Genomic DNA, 23,612 nt, shown 5'->3' with positions numbered 1-23,612 from the left:
TACGGCTTGATTGCATCACGTCCATTTTTCTATTATCATACAAATCGGTTCGTGTGATGTCGTCGCTTATTTCGCCGGCCGTACTTGTCCAAACGATAGCGCTGTCGTCAGTCGTCACTCCTCATAATTTCTACTGAGTTGGACTTACTTATCAATATTTCATTATTTCATATCACATTTTAGTATGAGTTTGACGTTTGTTCGTCCAGTACTTATGTCATTTATTGCTGTTCATTTAGTATTCGCGACAATGTTCCACGATTGATGGTTGCTTGCTCCACTCGATTTCGCTGTTTTTATAAACACGAAATATTGTAAGTATTCAATGTTTATTATACATTTGATATGGCAATGTCGTTCTTTATTGTTCGCATTGCTGCTAAAGGCTACAGTATTGTAGACATTTTTTTGTAACGCGATAAGTCCTAATACAATTGTTGTGTAAAGTATATTGAATATATTCGTTTTGGATGCCATCAAATTCTTGCCCTCGCGTTTATGGTCCACGTAGATGGTAGGTATGTAGTGTACCGTATACGCCACATTGTTGATCGAGCCATACCATATTTTTTGTAAATTTTGCTACTACACACAATATTACTTAGACTTATCACAATTTAAGAGGATCTACATGTGTTGTCTGTATTACAAGTGCGCAACATGGAAAATTAACGCTTACTCTCGGCAGATCACATTTAGCTCCGTGATTTTAAAATTAGAGTGAATTGACCTATTATGAAACTTGATGGTAAGAACATTATGTTTGTTTGTATTTGGTTTTTTACAATAGATCAATTTTTAGCAAGTTATACGTATATATAATATAGTGTAAATTAAAAATGCTCATAACTCACTTAAAAACTGAATAATCGTAAAAAACCAACATACAAACACAAATAATGTTCTTACCATCAAGTTTCATAATAGGTCAATTCACTCTAATTTTAAAATCACAGAGCTAAACGTGATCTGCTGAGCGTAAATTTACCATGTTACGTATTTGTATAACGGAGAAAATACGTGTGGGTATGACGCTCTCTTAATGTCTGTATAATATATAGATATTAGATATCACCATATGCATGCGCTAAGGTATTGACAGGTAGTGCAAAATTATCTAAACAGCATTCTCTTAGAATATTTTACTTATTATTATTATACATAATTCACCACTGGGCACTGTTTTTTAAATAAATTATTGCAAACAAATAAAAGTATAAGTACCTAATCTATTGTATAGATAAGAATAAGAAGTAAGACACGTTTCAAACTATAAATTATTAATTTATAAAGGCACTAATTTTAGTTCACTTACACTAGATTTGCACGTTTTGTCCAATGTATATTGTGATTAATATGTCTATGTATTTTATATCACCCAAGCATAATAATATACATAGTATAAATTATAATTAGGGCACGGTTGTTGTTGCATTTGTAACTTTTTTCTACCTAATTTTTCAATTTATTGCTAAGTACATTTGAAATGCGTGTCATGTAAGTACGAACTAAAATATAAAAGTTTGAAGTGAAATTTTTTGCATATTTTGTAATATTTGGATTTATATTGAACTTACTCATTTATACACCTTTTTTAGTTATAGTCAACATTGAACCGTCGTAACATCTATATTATCTTATAAAATAAAGATTATTTAAAGTTAATAGGTATTTAATATAACACAAAAATAATTTGTGACATGAGACTAGTTGATAGTTATAAGTTATATTGTTTTAATTTGTTCTTCAACCACTCTGAAAAGAATACTGAAATTGAAACCATTATTAAAATCAATGATATACTGACTGGACAAGTAAACAATTTATCTTATTATAAATACGCTCCACTTATATCATCAGACGTGGAATGAAGTTTTTTGAGATGTAAAACCTTATTAGCTCCAAATCAAAAAATTCGATTTCGAAGATTTAAAACAAACATTTATAGTGAAACACAGTGATATATAATATGATGATATAGTGATGACATGATTATGATGTATAATAAAGTTATAAAATATTTATATATATATATTTGGTAGAATTTTAGATTATAACAAAAATTTAAAACATTTATAACAAAACACTGTTATTTTTAGTGCAATTTTTGGTATTTTTTAGTGTATTACTACAATCAATTATACTAATTTTACTTTTACAGTACTACAACATCCGTACACTATTTATAATATATTGCTTTATTATAACTGTTCTTATTATTATGATTTTATGATGCAGGTGTTACGATTTTTTTTATTGATAATTTAAATTTAACACAATAGAAGTTTTACTGACTAGAAAAGTGAAATGAATTTCTAGTTCCGATCAAATAATAAATGCAAAGCTTTTTTTATTCTATATAATTATTTGAGAGTCACTTTAAATTCTTCTCCAATTTCATGCATAAATAGTCAAAACTGTCTTTATAATACATTCTTTGCAAAAAAAAAGTAGATTTTTGAATTTTGTGGTGCCAGGGAAACTTACCATTCTCAATTGCATAAATCTTTCATAATAATGAAAATAAAGCCCTTTCAGATATCACATTATGAAAATAAAATATCTAAAATTTAAAGCGATTTTGTGCAGAGGTAACAATAGTAAATGGTTAACTTATTGTTAATTGATTGTTTAATGATACCAGAGTAGGGTGTCATTCATATACAATTGTATTTAGATAGTATATTATTTGAATAAAAATGATTCAAATGATTATTTCACAATTATTTGACTACTTTTTAAATATAGTTATTCAAATAGTTTTCAGTAATTTTATCCTAGTTAACATATGGTTGGTAATTTGGTAATTAAAACATTTACGTATTAAAAAACAATAGGTGGCATTGTATTTTAAGTTCATGGTTGTAAATTTTGTTTTATTTGGAACAAATAGAAAAATACTAATAATACTATAAATGAAACAAATTTAGAACTATCTAAAGAAGAAACTAGAAAGTAAAGAATTTGAATATATTTGTATTTTGTATTAGCATTATGTTTTGAAAATCATTTGAATAATTATTTGGATAATATTTTACCCAACTCTGAATGATACAGCATATGAAGTTTGTTCATTACCAAATGATCCGTAAAAAGATTTGTATTAATAATGTATTATCAGAGATATCAAAAATATTTAACTGTTAAAAACGATGGTTAGTGATAGTTGCAAGCATTTTAATAAACATCAAACAGTTTTGACGTAAAATTATAGCCAAAACAATTTTTAATAAACTGTTTGCTCTCAGTATCTCTGTAAAAATGCATTTTCCAATTATTTTTGGCATTATCATTTGAATCATTATAACTTTTGTTATTTGTTAATATTTATATGATCTGTAATTTCATTGGCTTTCATTTTTATGTTTTTTTAACTGTAAAGGTAAATGATTTTAAAAATAACAAAAGAAGAATAAACTCATAACTTTCTAATTAGTTTGTAACTAATAACTGTAAAGACTCCTTAGATCTTACTTTTAGGATCTAAAGCTGTGTCAGATGTCTCTTCTACGTATTAATTAATTCAGTTAGATACTTGATGATGTATAGTCTAGGCACTATTGATTTTACATTCCTATCTGTTTTTTTTTTTATTCTGTTTATAAAATATACATATATTAGATTATTTAATTATAAATACAAACATCCAAACCCACACTTTTGAAGAGAACCTTAGTGTATTTATTTATTAATTTTTTTAAATTTATTTATCAACTTCAATATTTTTACAAAATAATTAATAATACACACATCAGTTGGTCTACTCACTATAGCAGATTGCTGTAGTGTGAGTAGGAGTTCAAACAAAACAAAAATAAACAACAATTATAATAAAAATAAAATTTCATTATTAAAAATATTAAAGTATTTTATAGAACTAAATTATTTTTAAATACATTTGCCTGTTATATAGAACATTTTATGTTTGGATATATTAATATTTAATTTACTAATGCAAATAACAGATTTATCTTGATTTTCCTAGAGAGTAATTGTCCAACTTTTACTTAATTAAATTTAAACCTTTATTTTCTGTATCGCAAAGTTTATCTATGGAGTTTTAATTAAAAATTAACATAGTATCATCAACAAAGCAAATTATCTTACTATCAAAATTAGATTTAATAATCCATTTAAATAAATTTAAAAAAATGCTGACCCTAAAGCTATACCATGACGTGTAAACACTGTTAATAGTTTTTTTTATTTACTAAAAATATTATTTATTATTCTAACTACTTTTGAACTACTGAAAAAGTATGATTTGAATAATTCAAAAAGTAATCCTCAAATTCTACAATATTCAAGTTTTTAATCATTATATCTTGATCAATAGGATCAAAAGCTATTTTCAAATGGATTACTATTTGTATTTTCATATGATATAGTTAACAGGTAAAATAAAATGAATAAATAGATAAAACAAGTATAAAATATAAATATAATAAGATAACAAATACTCTACATTTGTCTCCATTATCATTATCAACATTAAATGTTGATGTCTAATGAGTCTAACTGTTTAATTGTTTTGTCTGTTGATGTATTTAAATAAGTTAAGAGCTATCGACACTGTTTGCTCTGCCTAGGCCATGCACAATATACACAAAATGTATTAATGCAAAATCATTTTTTTTTTTAATATTTTTGAGTAATCTTAAAATATAATCGTCCATTATAAAAATATAGAGAATAATACTTTTGAGGGTTTGACATGTAAATTTATTTAAGTATTATCTTTGAATAATTTCCATTTAAATTAACTATTTTATTTTTAAAGTAATATAAAGATAAATTATAATAAAATTAAAATTGATGTATCAAACCTTTAAAATTATTATATATAATTTTTGTAAAAGGTAATTTTACTCTAATAGATGGAATAAATTAATTATGCTAATTTTAATCAATAAAAGTATTGCCTTAATTGTATTAGCTTTAGAGTAACCTGCTTTAGTAAAATTTTGATAATGTTCTTTAGCAATTAGAAACTTATTTATAACTGTACAATTGTTATTAGTGACAATTTCACTTAAATTTGTCTCTATTTTTATAAATTGTACTATTAATAACTGTTCATGTTTTCATGTTTGTATTATAAGGTTGCTATTTTTTTATATGAAAAACATATAGGTTTTACTAAAATATATAAATTAGCCAGGGGATTGTTTTATTGGCTATCCATAACATCTGAAGTAAAGACATTCAATGTAAAATAATTATTAAATACTCAAAATCACAAATAAAGAAACCATTAAGGGACCGTCACTTCAATATAGGAACAAAGATGTTTCCACAGTTACGACTCTGGTTCAGTTTGAGTCAAAGGCATCTATGATATATTTAATAAACAAGAATATTTCCTGTGCATTGACTAGATAGTTTTTTAATTTATATATGTACAGATAATTCAGTTTTTAGTTTTTTTTTTTTTACAAAAAGTTTACAAAAAGTGTTTTTTGTAGTACATATATTAATAGTTTTTTTTTATTATTATCGATTTTCAATTAATATTAGTCATTCTAACAATTACAATTTTTTTATATATGTATGAGGTTTCTTAAATTATGTTTTTTAGATTAAATTGTACTATTTGGTTTTTTTTTAAATATTAATACTTGGTTGATGGTGTCTGCGTTCGGTCCGAGTGCTGTGTCTAGGGTCTCAGGTTGTTGAGTTCGTATATGTACTGGAGGTATTCTATGAAAATTTGTGTTTGTGCCCCGATCAAGCCATTGGCTCCATGTTCTGTGGAAGTAGAGTTGGTATAGTCGGCGACACGAAAACTGGCGGGTGGCCGTCGTCGTACCCCGAACCTCACCCACTGTGTAGACAGTGGTTCTCATTCTATTATTGCGTTCCGGAACGGCGGCGGCACAGCATAAATAATTTATTTTGATAACCACTACAATAAATAATCCGCTTGGATCGCGGCGGTCAGTCGTTAGCTTTTGTCTACCTAGCGCCGACGCTTCTCCCGCTCACCGCCACGCATCGCATGTGTTGTATTGGTTGCCGTTATGCGAATTTTGTATAGTCTTTTGTGGTTATCTGGCCGGTCAACACTTCCACTTCCAATATTACAACCAGTCGTTTTGAAAGATTTCTTTGACTCTTCTACTGTTGGGTAAGCAAACTTTATAAATATGTCCAGTAAATATAACAACTAGTTTATTGCTATGATTTTTATTCTATAGCATTCATTAATCGTATTATTTTCAATCCTTATGATTAGCTATGTTCTATGCATTTAATGGTATCAATAATAGTATTTTATTTAATTAGTGAAATATTTTTGGACATTCCATTAATTAATTTGTTTTCAAAATTATTTATCTGGTTTAAATTGAATTTGTGGGCTATATTTATGTTATAGAGTAGTTTTTCTATTTTATTTCCTTAATTTCGTTAAGGCATTTTGCATGCTTCAACCAAAACAAGCGTCTAGAGACAGAGAATCCGAACGGCTGCAAGATGGCCGACTTTGTTATAATTATCAGCTATCACCGATTTTATTATCAGTTATCACTATTATTATATTATATATAGAAACATGTATAATATTGACAATATGCCTATACTTCACAAATTAGTATAATATTTAATTCTTTATGTATTGTGAATTAATATTAACAAAATAAATATTATATTATAAATAAAAAGTATGTACTATGTACTATAGTATTAAATGAAATGTAAATACATTTTTAATATTTCATACTTAATAAATTAGTATTTAATTTTTAATATTGATCAAATATAATTTTATTATTCATTGAATTTAATTTAATCAATTTTTGGTTTCTTATTTCAAAAATATTAAACAAATAGTATTTATAAAAGAAACCGGAAATAGGTGCATCAATTCATTTTTACAGATGGCTTATAAATAGTTTTACAATTTTGTAAAGAACTGAAATCTAACAAAGATAACTAATCTTTATTTTAACTGACCATGAAGTTTAATGCATTATTAAGATAAAATAATATCTACTGAATTAAATTTATTAGTTCTTGGTACAATGCAATGCTTTTTTGACACCAGTTACTATAGCCTATAGGGCATAGACACTATATAGTATACAGTTAGTTTTATTAGTACTCGGTTCAATACCTTGCTTTTTTGACACGAGTTTTTATAAGGTTTAAAAAAAATAAAAGTAAATTATTAAGTAAGTAAATTATTTTTTATTTTTTCATGTTGTGAATTCTGTATTTCTGTTAAAAAGAACAAAATATATTCTTTTTTTTTCACTTATTAGATTTATTTTCAAACATGTCTAAAGCTAATGAATTTAAATGCATTGAATGTGAAAACAAATTTAAATTTTTAAAAAATTGAGAGCTCATATATTAAAAAATCACCCTCTTTTAAAAGTAGATGAAATAGCACCCACTAATAGAGAAAAAAAATAAAGACTTGTACACATTTACGTGTGACCTTTGTTCAAAATCATATTGCCACGAAAAAAATCTAAAGGAACATAAAAGAATTGCACATGCTTTTACTAAAGCAATAGAAATATTGGTCCCATGTACTTTCTGCTCATTTACTGCTCCATATAAAATTATGGATGAACATTATTCAAAGGACCACAATGCTCCACAAAATATTATTAAATTGGAATTTGAGAATGTTGATGAATTTGAAAGTTGGAAACACGAAATTCAAGTTTCTACTCGATCATATTTTGTTAAAAACTGTGGTTCCTCTGAAAATCAAATTTACAGCTATTATAAATATAATAGAAATGGGTTTTTTCTTTAAAAAGCTTAGGTCAACGCCATGTAAAAACTCAAGGTAGTAACAAAATTAACGGTTACTGTCCTGCAAGCATTAATGTAATAGTATCGAAATTGACTAAAAAATGTACTATTAAATACAATGGTAACCACATAGGGCATGTAAGTGAATTAGGGCACTTATCAATAGACAAAGTAACAAAGAATGATATAGCATGTAAAATTTCACAACATATTCCATTTGAACAGATTTTAGATGAAATTTGGGATAATATATCGAATATAATATAAATTAGAAAGAACCCATTTGTTAACTAAAAAGAATTTGTACAACATTGAAACATCTTATAACCTTAACAATGAAGCTGTACGCCATTCTAATGATGCTACAAGTGTTGAGGCTTGGGTCTATAACTTGAAAACTGATGACAAATTCAGTTTAGTGTATTATAAATCACAAGGTAGAATTGATGAGAATTTAGCGGAACTAAAAGAAGAAGACTTTCTTTTACTTATTATGAATAACTATCAAAAATCAATGCTTGAACAATTTGGTAATGACGTAATTTGTATTGATGAGAACCATGGAATGAACTCGTATCATTTCAATTTAACAACCATTTTAGTTCTTGATGACATGCGAGAAGGATTCCCATGCTCATTCATGATAAGCAATCTAATTGATGAAATGGTTTTAAGAATATTATTTTTTTAAATAAAAGAGTTAATTGGTTCTCTACAGCCAAATATTTTCATGTCGAACATGGCTGAAAGTTTTTACAACGCATGGGTGGTTGAAATGAATCGTCCAAGACATCGACTTTATTGTACATATTGGCATGTTGATCGAGCCTGGAGGAAAAATTTATGTAAAATTAAATCCAAACCAAAACAGATAGAAATCTATAAAGTTTTAAGAACCTTACTTTAAGAACTTGATACGAATGTATTTGAAAAAATGTTTGAAGAAGCTGTAATTCGTATGTCCAGTGATAAAGAAACAATAGAATTTGCAAATTATTTTATAGGAAATTATGCAAATTGTGTTTTGTCTTGGGCTTATTGTTATCGTATACATTCTGGAATCAATACAAATATGCATATTGAGAGAATGCATAGAACATTACAACATATATACTTACAAGGAAAAAAGTTAAAAGACTTGATAAATCCTTGCATGCATTGATGCGATTTATCAGAGACAATAGTCCTATATAAAGGAAAAATGTGCTCAAAGATCAAGGAATGACGTAAGCGACACAAGACAAATCTCGAGATGTCACATGAAATGGTTATGGAAGATGTGTATAATAGTAGTTGGCATGTTATGTCTGAAAATGTAAATGAATTGTATGTCATTAAGAAACTTGAAATAAATTGTGAATGTCAAATTACTTGTGAAGAATGTATTACATGTATTCATCATTATTCCTGTTCTTGTATGGATAGTGCTATAAAATGGAACATGTGTAAGCATATCCATTTAGTATGTCTATTTCTGAAAAATAGAAATAATATAGTTAGCAGTGAATTAAATAAGGAATTTGGAATCAGAAATATTAACAATGAAAATGAAACGTCTACTATTATATTACAACTAAATAATTCAAAAATATCAAACCAATCTAATTTTCAAATTTGGAATGTTTTGAAAAAATGTTCCGCAACTGTTATGCCCACTTTAGTGGCTTTAAAAAATAATTCTGATATAAAACCATTTAAAAAATTATCATCTCATCAATCTCCAAATAAATTAATAATAATTCCTCAGTGTCGTTTTTTTTTCAACCAAAAAAAAAACGAACAACTATAAAAAATAATTAAGAAGTTCTAACACTGGAAGAACAAAATAATATAGTGGCATCTTTATTATTGGAGTAGGACCACAAATGATTTTTTTTTATTATAATATTATTTTTTTGAACGATTGGACGAATGTTACCATCAACACGATTTATTTTTAATTTATAATTGTATTGTCATTTACATGTATTAGTAATAAATGAATATGTAAATCTTATAATATGGGTAAAAACTAGTTAAAAAGTTAATTTGTTTTACTTAAATAGTTGAAGAATCCATTATAAAAGCTTTTTTTTCCCAATTAATTTGAAAGATAATTTGTCAAAAAAAACAACACTTATACATACCTATAACCAACTGAATTTATTTATATTTACTTACAATATATTAATAATTAAATATACTAATTTATTTTACGAATATTCATTCACAATACATAAAGAATTAAATATTATACTAATTTGTGAAGTATAGGATATTGTCAATATTATACATTTTTCTATATAAAATATAAAAATAGTGATAACTGATAATAAAATCGGTGATAGCTGATAATGATAACAAAGTCGGCCATCTTGCAGCCGTTCGGATTCTCTGTTTCTAGACGCTTGTTCAACCAAGTGTCTCCATTAGGGGCGTGCCTGGTAGGGGGGGTTGTTCAACCCACTCCCCGAAAAAAAAAATAATTATTAATAAAAGTTGTTCATAATATAATATATATATATGCGGAAAAATTCGTCGTTTTCTATCCTACTAGTCTCTTTTAGCGTTTTACTATACTATTTGCTAAGTTTCTTACTTTATAAATTTGTATATTTTCCTCCCTTGTATCTGATAGCATTTCTAATCTGTAGAAGTTGTGGTTTTTTTATTGCATCTTGACCAACTATATTAAACCAGTGTATTTTTGTTTTCAACTTTCCTCTTGATGAATACTTGCAGCTTCAGTAATAATACCTTTTACCTTAGCCCAGACCACTTCAATTTCAGGTGTCTAAGGCCTCAAATTATTTAACTCTTTAGTAATTCTGACTTAATATTTATGTTGCTGTTTTATTCTCCAAATCAGATCATCTCAATCATTTAAGACGAAGATGATGATATTAAATAAACCAACTATTTAATCAGTTCAGTTTAAAGTTCAAGTTAACTGAATAATTATTTAATAAATCTGAATTCTATCAATAAAATGTCTACTTAAGCTAATAAACCTTCTGCTGTATCTTATAGTCCAATTTTTATCTCTGGACACCTATTCTGAAAACATGTTATGCAATATTAGCAACAGTTAATCATCTTGTTTTAACCCGATATTGATCGTATTCGAGTCAGTGACTGTATTTTTAACTTGGACTCTCGCTTGAATTTCTATGTTACTAATTGATATTAGATTGAATAGGTAACTTATGAGAAAAATGAAATTCTTTCATAATAATCAGTAGGCTTTCTTTGTCAATATTATTATATGGTTTCCTAAAGTCCATAAAAACTGTATGCATTTCTTTGCCAAATTTCCATAATTTTTAGTACCATTATCCAATTATGAATATCTAATCCATCATAGATCTACCAACTCAAATAACATTTTAATTATATTATAAAAATATAAAATATAAACAATGGTCATTCGTGTTCTGCAGTTATTTGTAAAATAGAAATTGATTAAAATTAAACAATGATATTTGATAATTTAATAGGTCAATTATTTAAAGATATTTTAGAGAGTATACCTATAATTCAAAATAATTAAAATAAAGATAAATTTAAATTATTAAATAACTATTTTTCATTACCTACTAATTTATAATTATATTAGTATTTAATAATAATTAATGTTTTTTTGTAACAATTGAGGTAACCGGTAATTAAAAAAAACTGATAAAAACTGATTTTGCACTATTAATTGTTATATTATATTATTTCATGAGATTGAATATTATAATATAATGCCATCTCATTAATTATGCATTGTTACTATATTTTTAAGGTATATAAAATTGACGAAACTATTAAATTATAAATTATAATATATATTTATATATTTAAATTAATGGTTTAAGATAAAATTACAAATTGACTTGATCCTATAATATAATTTAGTATTATTTTTTTTTTCAGTTATCATTTGGTGCGTTTTACAATTAATAATATAATAATTAATTAAGATAGAATCTTATTATTTATTTCAATTTACTGCAAAAATTCTGTATGACACTCAATACAATAATATTTCAAATACGGTTACACAAATAATATAAAATTTAAGGTGTAATAAATACCTACGAAAGACAAGGTAAAAAATTAAATAAATCACATAAAAATTTAATCAAACAAAATTTTGCAAAAACTGAAGTGAAAAAACAGAAAACTAATCAAGAAGCTATAAAATTAAACTAGCAACAAGCTGTTATAGACGAACCAATTGTATCCAAAATGAATGAAATGAATATTAAAACTACACATTATGAAAAATTTTTTTCAAAAAAAAAATTTTTCGCTAGTCTAGGATTAATGAAAAAAGAAAAAATTAAAAAAATAGTTGAATTTAATAAGAAGAAGAAGAATAAAAGAATAACAAGAAGCGGTGCTGTATACAATAATATTTCAAGTAAGACTACCAAAGCCAAGAAAAAAACTAATGAAAAAATTCAAAATAAACATCTAATCCAACAAAACTTTGAGAAATCTGAAGTGGAACAACAACAAATAAAAAATATTAAAACTAATGTAAAAAAGCAACCAAAAAAAAAATCAAAATCTTTAAAATTAAACGTACAAAAATCTATAACATATAAACCAATTACATCCATGGTGAATGAAGTTAATGAAACAATTAAATTAAAAATAATACCACCCCAAAGAAAGCTAAAAAGTATAGCTGGTCCAGGATTATTGACAAAAGAAAAAAGCAAAGAAGAAAATGAAAATGTGATATCTATACTACATAAAAAAAATGAAATCCATTCAAAGGTAACAATTTTTATTGCTTATTGTTTTAAATATTGTTGCTTTGATAATGATTTATTTTACTTTGTTAATAAATAACATTTATTTTGATTAGAAATGTAATTATATACCTTTACTTAATTATAATTTATTTGTAAACATCATAAATAAATCATGTATTACAATGAGTATTTCTAGTTCATAAATAATGTATTTTTCAGGTAATTATGATAGCTAATGAAGATAATACAAAGCAAACAAATCATGAACAATCCACTTCAGGTAATCTAATCATATATCTACTACATATTTTAAAAGTGTAAAATAATTATTGTTATCTATTACTGAAATATTAATTAAATTAATACCTATGGCGGTGGGTTTTAAATGTGCTTTTCATTACTACATAATATGTCTTCAAGGTTTTTTTAAATAATATGGTAACTTCATTAAATTTTAAGCATGAAGTTACAATGAATGTCATATCCACAATTTTTAGTACTTTTTATCAACGTTTCCCAAAGAGTGGGTCGCGACCCACTATTGGACAACGAAAATATAATACCGGGTCACAGAATTTAATACAATTTTCATATTAAATTTTATTAGATAATTTGGTATAATTAGTAACTATATTTTAATTATTACAATGTTGTTACAAATTAACGCTTCAATTTTATTATAAAATTCTATGTGGACATTCAAATGTGTTTTATTTTGCTTTTTTTACACAATGATAAATATTTTGGTGGGTCACGAAATGGAAAAATATTATTTACTGGGCAACCTCAAACAAGAGTTTGGGAAACGCTGCTCTATTTCACAAATAAATTTATAATTCTTATTTTGTGTGGTATTAAGCTATTAAAAGATTATATACGTTACTATTATACTACTAAAATTCAATGAATATGTGCTAAATCAGGTTTTTTTTATATGTAAATATTTATATTTTAATTAATATTTCAACATTATAAAAAAATTATTAAGTTCCCTACTATAAATTAATAAATACTTAAGCATAGTCATGTATATAATGTAAAATAACTAAAATATATATTATCTAGAATTATTAACGTAACATATATTGTAGAGACATAAAGACAAAAAATAAAACAAGTTATCTTAAAAACACATATCAAGTTATATTAAATAATATGTCTATTAGCTATTATTGAGTAAAAAAAATTATAAAATCTGAAGTACTGGATATAAATAATTGCAAATTATAATAAATGGTAAGCAGTGGTAAAATTATTAAAGGCCATTTCCTTGCAATAAATTAGGTGGTAGTAACATATCCTTTGGCTGTATCATAAATATGACATATTATTATAAACGGTTTTGTATTTGTAACATCTTGGTAACCTTTAATATCATTTAATAATCTTGGTAACATTTAGCATCTATATTAACCTCAATACCTCATGAAATACATACTGATGCTAAGTATAATGTTAAAAATAGTATTGTTTAATTTTTATCGCATATTTATACTTTTATATATATAAATACTATGATTTCTAAGTAAGGTCATAAAAAAGATGCATTAATTATATTTTTTTTCAAATATACATTTTTAATTTATAATTGGATTAATTTCAAACATAACAAAAATAATTATTAACGTCTTGGAACATAAATAATTTTTATAAAGCTTTTTTAGAAAGTATGAAACTTATATTTTATTAAAATTTATTAAAAGCAAAAAAAAATAACTAAATACAAAGAACAAGTTAGTATTTAGAAAATATATTTTTAACAAAATATTTATTCAAAAATCTTTTTTTAAACCTAGTCACGAATAGTTTTGATTGATTTTTAAGTTATCCAAGTTATAAAAATCTAAAATAGTATTAATAAGCAAATAATTTAATATATATTTAATATTTATGAATATTTTTCTAGATACAACTTACTTAATTATACCCAAATTGTGGATTTGGACTTTTTATGACAATTTAATAAAATTACAAAGGGCTCTAACAATGAATCTTGTAAAACATGCCTGTATTCCAATGACTTATGATCCAACTGTAACTGATGGTCTTGATTTGAAATGGATGAGTGAATTATACTCTATTCTTCTGTTAAATAAGGTATGTAAAATATTATATGTATCTATTGTTGTATAATAATCAAACAATAGAGCCACAGTAAAGTTGGCTTTAATAAACATAATAATTAACGTACACATATTATTTTACATGGAAGTACTTCAGCTTTAGGCTGTTTTACACATTTACACAACTAAGTGATATGAATATATGATTAACTTTTATAGATTAGTTTTTAGTATGACTATTATTTTACCACATTCTCCCCTACAAATATTAATTAACCATTAACAAATAACAATAAAATAAATAAATACAAATAATATAAATAAATAATTAATTAATTAATTTTATAATCTTTTAAATACTTTACATAATTTTTGGTTCTTGTAGACTTTCTAGGTTCTTTAAAATAATTTAGCCCCTCATTCATCTGGGTAGGTTCTTCAATAACAATATTTTTATTATCTTGACCAACTCTACAGTCGTATGCAGGAGCTTCCAGGCTTGATGATTTTATACTATGTTCTCTGTCTCTCTTTTCTTCCAACAGATTTCTATCTCCTACAGATGCCAGGTCTTTCAGAGAAATAGTCGATTCACGTCCATTGTTATAACGCACCAAAGCATACCCTGGATTAGCCTCTATCATTCAACTTCTTCCACCAGTGGATCGTACTTTGATGATTTTACATGTTTTCTGACGAGTACTGGACCAGGACAGTTAAACATGAAGGGAGAGTTTTCCCATTCAAAGAACGTTGAGGATAATGGAAGAAGTGTTCATGTGGGGTACAATTTATAGCTGTACAAATCAGATATCTTATATAATATAGGGCATCTATTAGTACTTCTCCTCACTGAGTTATCCTAAGTATTTGTGTTAGCTGTGCCAATAGAATTAATGTCCTGGCATAGACAGCAATTGGGAAGCGAGAATATTCATGTACTATTGTAAGGATATATTGATTGCTTGTATTAGAGGGCAATCTATATTCAATCGTTCAAAAGGCGAAGTAGCTTTGATAAGATGATTGCCCTCCTGTTTAAAGAATTTGGGTTTAACTTCAACACATATATGACAAGTTGTAGTTACCCTTTTAATATCATCCAGAGTAAATGGTAGATTCTTACTTCTAGTCTAGTACATCCTAGTCATACCAGCGTGACATATTGCCTTGTGAAGGTCAAAAAGCTTATTTGGATTATTGATGTTTTTACACTCTCGAGAAGGCATTCACTACCGTATTATTCTTACCAGGGCGGTATACTATATCGTAACTGAAGGACGATAGCTCAAGTCACCATCTCGTTATCTTATCATTTTTTTATCTTACTGGAATGCTTTAGACTGAACATAAAAATTAGGAAACCACTTCCTGGTCTGTTATAACTTTATAAGCTTGAAATGTCTTGAAGACTTGAATAAGAAAATTTCTCCACATTCTCACGGCCTCTACAATCGTGTATGCTTCTTTTTCTATAGATGAGTGTCTTTTTTCATATTCAGTGAGACTCATTGAGAAAAATGCCACAGGCTGACCACTTTGGCTTAGAGTCGCGGCTAGGGCAAAATCAGATGCATCACTTTCCACTACCAGAAGTTCTTTATTACTAATTGAATATACTACCGATTTAGCAATATCCTGTTTACGTTCAAAATCAGCTGCTGCTATAGGTTACATAGGAAACGATTTACAGTCGTTCACCAAACTGCAGATTTTGTCAGAGAAACCTTGAATCCATTTAGAGTAATCGGAAAACATACCTTGTAATCGTTTCAAAGATGAGGCATCCGTAGGTTTTGATAAATTCAACAGTGGTTTTAATCATTAAGGGTCTGGACTAATACGCTTATTGCTAATGTGGTGACCAAGTAGTAAGATTTCACGCTGCGAGAACTGACTTTTGTCCTCATTCAATATGAGTCCATATTTCTTTATTACAATAAGAAACTTGTTTAAGTTTAAATCGTGTTCAGTCTGTTTATTTCCACAAATAGTTATGCGATCGAGGTACGTATCATTGATACGTATCAAGATTTTCTTGGGATATTTTAGTATCTATTACTCTCTGAAAACAGACCACTCCATTAGTTGCACCAAATGGAATTCTTCTTTATTTGTATAATCGACCTCCTGCTTCAAATGCTGTATATTGACATTCATCTTCATGTATGGGGATCTGATAGTAAGCACTGTGCACGTCTATGGCACTTTAGATGGTGTGTTGCGTGACCTAAGTGACTAATTCGTCAATATTGGCTAGTTTTCGGAATTTATTAAAATTCTTGACTTAGTTGTCCAGGTGTTTATTAGGTCTAGGTTATTTTGGAGATCGGTTGAAGCTTGCACAAGGTCTGAATTCGAACGTGCTTAACTGTATTATCGACATAGTTCTTATGGTTGTATTTGCTGTTTTTAGAATATATGATGTATATGTATTCAATTAATTAGGCGATAAATCATTTCATTGAGGAACACGGACAGAGATTGTGAAGTAAGGAGATATTGAGTAGTCGAGAGGTAAGAGCGGATTATTAGATAGTAAGGTGCTAGAAGTAATAATTTTAATTTATAAAGATGGCTATTGTGCCAACCTACATCAAACGCTTGGGCCACGTCTAAAACTCCAGGACAATAATCCTTATTTTCAAATGAAGTTTGAATTTTGTCAGTAAGTCTGTGTATTTGGTTTACTGTGGAGTGAGCTGCCTTGAAGCCAAATTGTATATGTGGGATTATATTTTCTAAATGTATTAATGGCTTAATTCTGATACGATGGTTTTCTGATAAAAGTTGATTTTTTTCGAAGAAAGATAATAGTCTTGCTTTATTAATTATTTTTAAAAATTTTAGAATAATTTCTTAACATAGATATAAGCCTGTAATTGTTCATATTTATTTTATACTCACTTTTAAGTATAGGTTCAATATCCGCTATACTTGTCAATTATAAAACACCTAATGTCCCTGCTATTTTATATTTCATGAAAATTTGTGAATATTTACTACATGTTACGTAAATGTAATATATTCTGATTATTATGATATTACGAACAATTAGTTTTTTTCCCACGTGGACATGAAGATCTAACATTCCGTTTAATATTATTTAATTTCCTAAATTCAGAAACCCACAAATTACAATCTTCTTTTAGGTAATAATAATAATAATAATAAACAATAATATTAATAGTATGACCGTACTATAGATAAATTATGTATTGGTAGACATGAAGTGTTAAGGCATAAGTAACCATTAGGCCATTATATTCTATTAAATCCTAAATGCTTTTAAATTGAGGCAATACTGTCGTCATTATTTATTATAACACATCGAACTCGTACGATAAAATACGTTTACCATTTTACGTCCGTTCGTTCCTGGTAATAATGATTTTAATACCTCATGACTGTAAAACACTGATTTTTTGATAATGTGATTATTTTCCTCTCCACCCGGTCGTACCAAATACTTACCCACACACGCACACACACACACACACACACACACAAACACACAGTCCTGCTGAGCTCTATGACTGTAGCGGGAGTTTATAATTGCACGCATCGTTGGTGTTAAGTAACTAAGTGCCACCTGAGCAAAAATTTGCTTCTCGGGTCTTATCTGGCTACTTATGTTAGTTACTTACATGATCAATGAAGTTTTTGTTAATCTTTTGATAATAAAATTTATAAATAATAAATTAAAATTATTATTTTGTTTTATAGAAACTAGATACAATTCAATATCAGTTGCGTGGAATTCAAAAAAATCATAATTCTTTATTGCAAAAAATTGGTGTGTCTAAATATCAATGGATTTCTGATAAAAATATAAATCTTGATAAATTTCTTGATTGGTTATCGCGAAAATTTAAAAAAATGAAAATTTCAATAATTATAGAATTAAACAAATATTATGACAATAAAATAAGGTAAGATTTTGTTTATATAATATTAATGGCTAAAAAATCTAAAAAAAACTTGTATGGATCACACATATAAACTAATGATCAAGACATACTTGGCCAATGATTTCATTTTCGCCAAAATTGTTTGGCAATGAAATGATTTAGTAGCTCGTAATTTATTTTATTTTATTTTACACATATTCTATTTAGACCAGTGATTTACCCAATTTAAATAATATAAATTAATTGGTTATATATAATTGTTGTATGAGATTATAGTTTTAAGAAAATAACACAATTTAAATATTTATAAAAACAATTAATAGTTACACATAAAAAAAAGATCAAAATTATACTTATTTACTAGTGTTATACATCTATATTTACAGGCGCATTTAAACTATATGTCTTGAGTCTATACTAGGAATGGAAAATTTAATTTGACTAATAGATTAGAACAGAAAATTTTTTCATTTAGTAACTTAAAAATAAAGCAAAAATCTAGCCTTATTCGTCTTGTTTCTGATGATTCTAGGTTTATAAAGGTTAGTAGGGGCTGGTATGGTGTGAGGAGTGTGGTTGTCTTATAACATATCTAAAAGGTATACTGTTCTTAAAAATCGATTTTATATTGATTGCATAACTTGTATTAAACCTTCTGTACTTAATTACCAGACAATAGAGTTAAATTCAAGAATTGAACTTACATATTAAGTGCAATATAATGATTTTAACACAATTAAATTTTTGAAGTCTTTGCAGCTTCGGGTTATAAAACCTAACAGATGACGCTTTGCTTTGTAAATGTATGCAATTAATTTTAAAAGAGTGAGATGTGTCAATTATATATCTTAATCTTTATTCTGGTTAACATAAACTAATTCCAAATCAATTAAATAATAATTATGAAAATATGGGAATCGATTTTTCGAAAAAATCATTACTTTATAATTGAAAGTGTTAAGATATAATTTATTATAGTCACGTCAAACATATAGAGGGTTTAAGTCATTGCGGCATCATTAGATATTTTTATAATAAGAAGCATTTTAAAATCATCTGCAAATAAAAATATATGCGAATTTGAAAATTGAATGTCATTAATGAATAGATTAATAAGATCATTGAAATATGAGACTCCGAGGGAACTAGAAGTCACAATAAAATTACTTGAACAAAAGCTTTTATATTTAACGCATTGCTTTATATTTGATATAAAATAGACTAGCCCTGAGAAGGTTTCGAAAAACTAGATTTTGTAATTTGTCAGGTAGGATATTATGATCGATAGTATCAAATGCTTTTAAAAATCGATAAATACGTACGACGTCAGCCTGGTGGCCTTATTTAAATGCGTATCAGATGTAATGTTGAAATATTAAAATATTTATAGTTGTATAGTCTGTTCCACGAATGAAAGGTACCGTTTAACTCATGTAGCTGAGCTACGATCGGGTGCCAGGCCGTCGGCACGTGCTCTATCGACACCGATGAATCACGAACGATCGGTTTACACATTACAACGACCGTCGCCGATGACTGTTATCGTTGCAGCTGTTCCGATTAGGTGGTGGTACTTGTGGAGTGGGGATGCGCAATAAAAACAGAATTTCGTCAATACGTAGTACCTTTCTTTCGTGGGACAGATTATAGATCTACCTGATATAAAACCACGTTGTCCATCAATGTTACTTGAATAATATTATCACCCTTGGATACTAAGCTAATTTTCCATTCGTCCGAAAAGATACCTGATGATAAAGACTTTTTAAATAAGTACAGTAAGAAATAATTTAGACAAATTTAAATTCAGTAAAAAATATAGTTGATGTTTTGTCTGTGTTTGTACAAGTTTTGCATTGAAGCAATTCAATTCTTCATAGACCTCACATAAGTTAAACCTCATTTTTATTAAAATTAATAGTGAGTATATCATTAAAATTATCGGTTTTATAATATTGAGTAGTCGGTTGTTTAAATACACTTGAAAAATAATGAGTCAATTCTAAGTTCTGCATCAATTAAATCATTTAATAACTAGATTTCGGTTAGTACGATAATTTTTTTATTGATTTATTTACAAAATTTATAATTTATAAATAAATTAATAAATATAATATCAGAATGGTAATCCTATCAGAGGTGAGGCTTTATATAATAAATCTAATTTGGTTTTGATGCCACAAGTGTTTTAATAATATAATGTGTAACAAGACTATTTAACAAACTTCCATTATAAATGTTACTATATTTGTTAAATAGACCTGTTGCACCCTGTATATTGAAATATAATTTAGCGTGTGCGATGTCCGATCGTTTTTTTTTTGAGATAGTTTGCATGGTATTCTTTTTTTTATTATTCTTTTTTAAGTCGTTCATTTATTTAATAAATAGATTATGTTCACCGGCGTATTTTCTTTATTGTAACCCTAATAGATATATTTACTTCGTAGCAGTATTAGGTCTGATAAAATACGGATAATACTAATTCTATCCATACCAACAAGTTTCTTTTTTAATTTTAAAATTTAAGTATAGCTAAGAAGAAAAACATGTAGAGGGTGTAGTTTGTTTTAAAATTTACTCAGACGATGTACAGACACCGGGTTGACTGAGATACCAATGGTATTAAACACGTCGTTTACAAAAGAAATATCATCTAATAGACCCGGTACGAATGCAGAGGTATTGGGAAAATTAAATAGAATAATATTTCGAGCCCTAGTTTGGCGATCCAAAAGTTTTGAAATAACATTATTCTGGGTAGTAAGATCAAAGTCCTGCAGATTACGCTCGACGTCCAACAACTTACATTCTAGTTTTTCAACCTTTATCTTAAATGATGAATTTTTATTAATAACATCAGTTCGTTGGGTTGATAATAGGTCGAGGTTAACGTCAAATGACACAAATCTTTTATGCTGGGTTTTAATAGACTCCCAATATAAATTCGGGGATGAGAAAATTTATTTAGATCATTAACCAATTTTTCCATTGGAATCCGTTTTGAGGGTGCTGGTAAGTTGTTTCAGACATTTAGATGTCTTAGTCGAAATAATAGGCGTAACATAGAAAACCTTTGGTATTGTGTAACTATTATAATTTAGGTTATAACAATAAAATTTTACTTACCGACTTACGTATTTAAGTACATTAGGACTGTAGGTCGAAGTGGCGTAGATAACGGACACGCACCAGACCGAGTACATACTAAAAACTTGTGAGCGACATCAAATTATACCTACTGTAATAATAAATATAATGATGCGTATTATAATATAATAATGCGTTATATATTATTGTATTAATCTGCAATTATATTCCTTAAATATATTTTATAACGTTTTAACCATTATATTATATTTCAATAACTATTTAATTAGTACTTGAATAAAATGTATATTTGCATTTATCATTTAAAAACATGTAAATTATTTATTTTATGTTTATTTTTAGGACCATTGAAAATGAGAAACCCAATTTAAAAAACCTAGAAAATATGAAATCAACGGCACATGGATATATTAATTTTAAATCGCACAAAAAAAAGCGATTTTTAACTAATGTATCAGTGCCGCTGATGACAATTACAGCACCAATAGAAAAAAAACTCGTCAACTGCGGTGTTGTCGATGAAGAAAGAAGATGAGAAATCCACTGCGACTACTGCGTTAATATTCAATAAAAAGATTCAATCAAAATGTCTAGATGAACATTCAACTGCACCAAGAATAAACATGATTCAAGCTTTTCAGAAACTCAAAGAAAGTTTTCCTAAAAATAAGTGTTTTATCACAGAATTAATAAAGTTGGAACAGTATCGTAATATGGGAAATCTTATTATAAAAAATATAGATCATGAATAGAGCACTGAAATTACATGACTGTGTGTAACCAAAAATAGCAATTGCATTTAATCATCCAATCTAGTTAAAGATATTTAAATTAAAAGTCAATACTACTGACTCTAATTTCAATAAAATCTCCCCTGTTCTGGAAATATAAGAGTTCTCAACCAGTTAAAAAAATATACTTTTTTCTAGATTAACCATCTTTATGTCTACTCATAGTGCAGTTTAATGTTCATCAAGAAATTTCGATTGCCTACTGTTATTGTTATTTGTAAATGTTGTAATGTATAGTTTGAATGGACTTCATGTCCCTCATACTTTGTAATATTATTATATTTTCTTAATTGTGATATTTGACGTAAAGTTAAATACGTTAAATTTATAAGAAGCACGTTCTAAGTGTTTATTATGTTCATGTGGCAAAAGCAACAGTATGTTAAAGACTGTTTAAATATTAAATGTTATTTATTAAATAAAGTTACAATTTTATTATGATAAAAACTATTTGTTTTATTCCTTGTAACACCTCAATGTATTGACACGGCGACAGGCATTACAGTGGCGACTAAGATCCAAACGGATAAATATTGAAAATCACTCATGGTTGTAGTCATATATTCACGGTGAAAGACAAAACACCCGGAAACAATTCTGGTACTTCTAACCAAAACGAAATAAGTACTGAATCAGAAAACGTAAGCTATCCACACATTATGTTGAGAAGTATTGGCACGGCGCCAGAATATAATCCCGGCCAAGATTGGACCTTGTACATCGAACGACTCGATCAGTTTTTATCGCCAATTTTGTTGAAGAAAGTCGTAAGGTGTCAATATTAATTACAGTAATTAGTGCCGACACATACTGAGTGTTACGCGAATTATGCGAATTTTAGCCAATACCTTGAATCAGGGGCGGAGTGGCCCGCCGGGCAACCGGGACAATGCCTGGTGGCCTGGCTTGCTTATATAAGAAGTGGCCTGGTTCTAGTATGATGAAAATAATTAATATTTAAAATATTTAGCTATTTTTGATGACTGTAAAAATAACGAAAACAAATTTATAATGTGAACCATGAATTATAAATAGTAATTACTCGATGTTGCGATAACTCTTTTTTTTACATACTAACGTCGTCTTATTATAACAATAGACAAGTAAAACACACAATCTATAAATAGTTATTCAAACGGGTTATATTATATTGAAATTGACACAAAACAACAAAGTATATGACTATGATTGTAAATAACATCACAGGCTTGCATTTTTATTTAATAATACCAAATACCACAG

General features: G+C 27.2%; 1 protein-coding gene across 1 annotated transcript; it reads left to right on the top strand.

The window, feature by feature from the left end:
• The first annotated feature begins 98 nt into the window (after positions 1-98).
• On the top strand, positions 99-22,763 carry LOC132932060 (uncharacterized). The gene is made up of 6 exons (XM_060998253.1): positions 99-314; positions 11,665-12,516; positions 12,714-12,774; positions 14,401-14,591; positions 18,284-18,489; positions 21,922-22,763. Exons 2-6 carry the CDS (start codon positions 11,980-11,982, stop codon positions 22,112-22,114), a joined length of 1,188 nt encoding a protein of 395 aa, XP_060854236.1. The 5' UTR covers positions 99-314; positions 11,665-11,979; the 3' UTR covers positions 22,115-22,763.
• The last annotated feature ends 849 nt before the right edge of the window (positions 22,764-23,612 follow it).

Source organism: Rhopalosiphum padi, chromosome 1 (assembly GCF_020882245.1).
Source record: "Rhopalosiphum padi isolate XX-2018 chromosome 1, ASM2088224v1, whole genome shotgun sequence".
Lineage (NCBI taxonomy): Eukaryota > Metazoa > Arthropoda > Insecta > Hemiptera > Aphididae > Rhopalosiphum > Rhopalosiphum padi.
This window is presented reverse-complemented; position numbering and strand designations above follow the sequence as displayed.

Bases quoted from the DNA above. Each gene is read 5' to 3' on its own strand.
- LOC132932060 (XM_060998253.1), top strand. From the start codon at position 11,980: ATGAATGAAATGAATATTAAAACTACACATTATGAAAAATTTTTTTCA. The intron at 12,775-14,400 runs GTAATCTAATCA...ATATTTTTCTAG, and splicing joins TCATGAACAATCCACTTCAG to ATACAACTTACTTAATTATA. The intron at 14,592-18,283 runs GTATGTAAAATA...TTTGTTTTATAG, and splicing joins CTATTCTTCTGTTAAATAAG to AAACTAGATACAATTCAATA.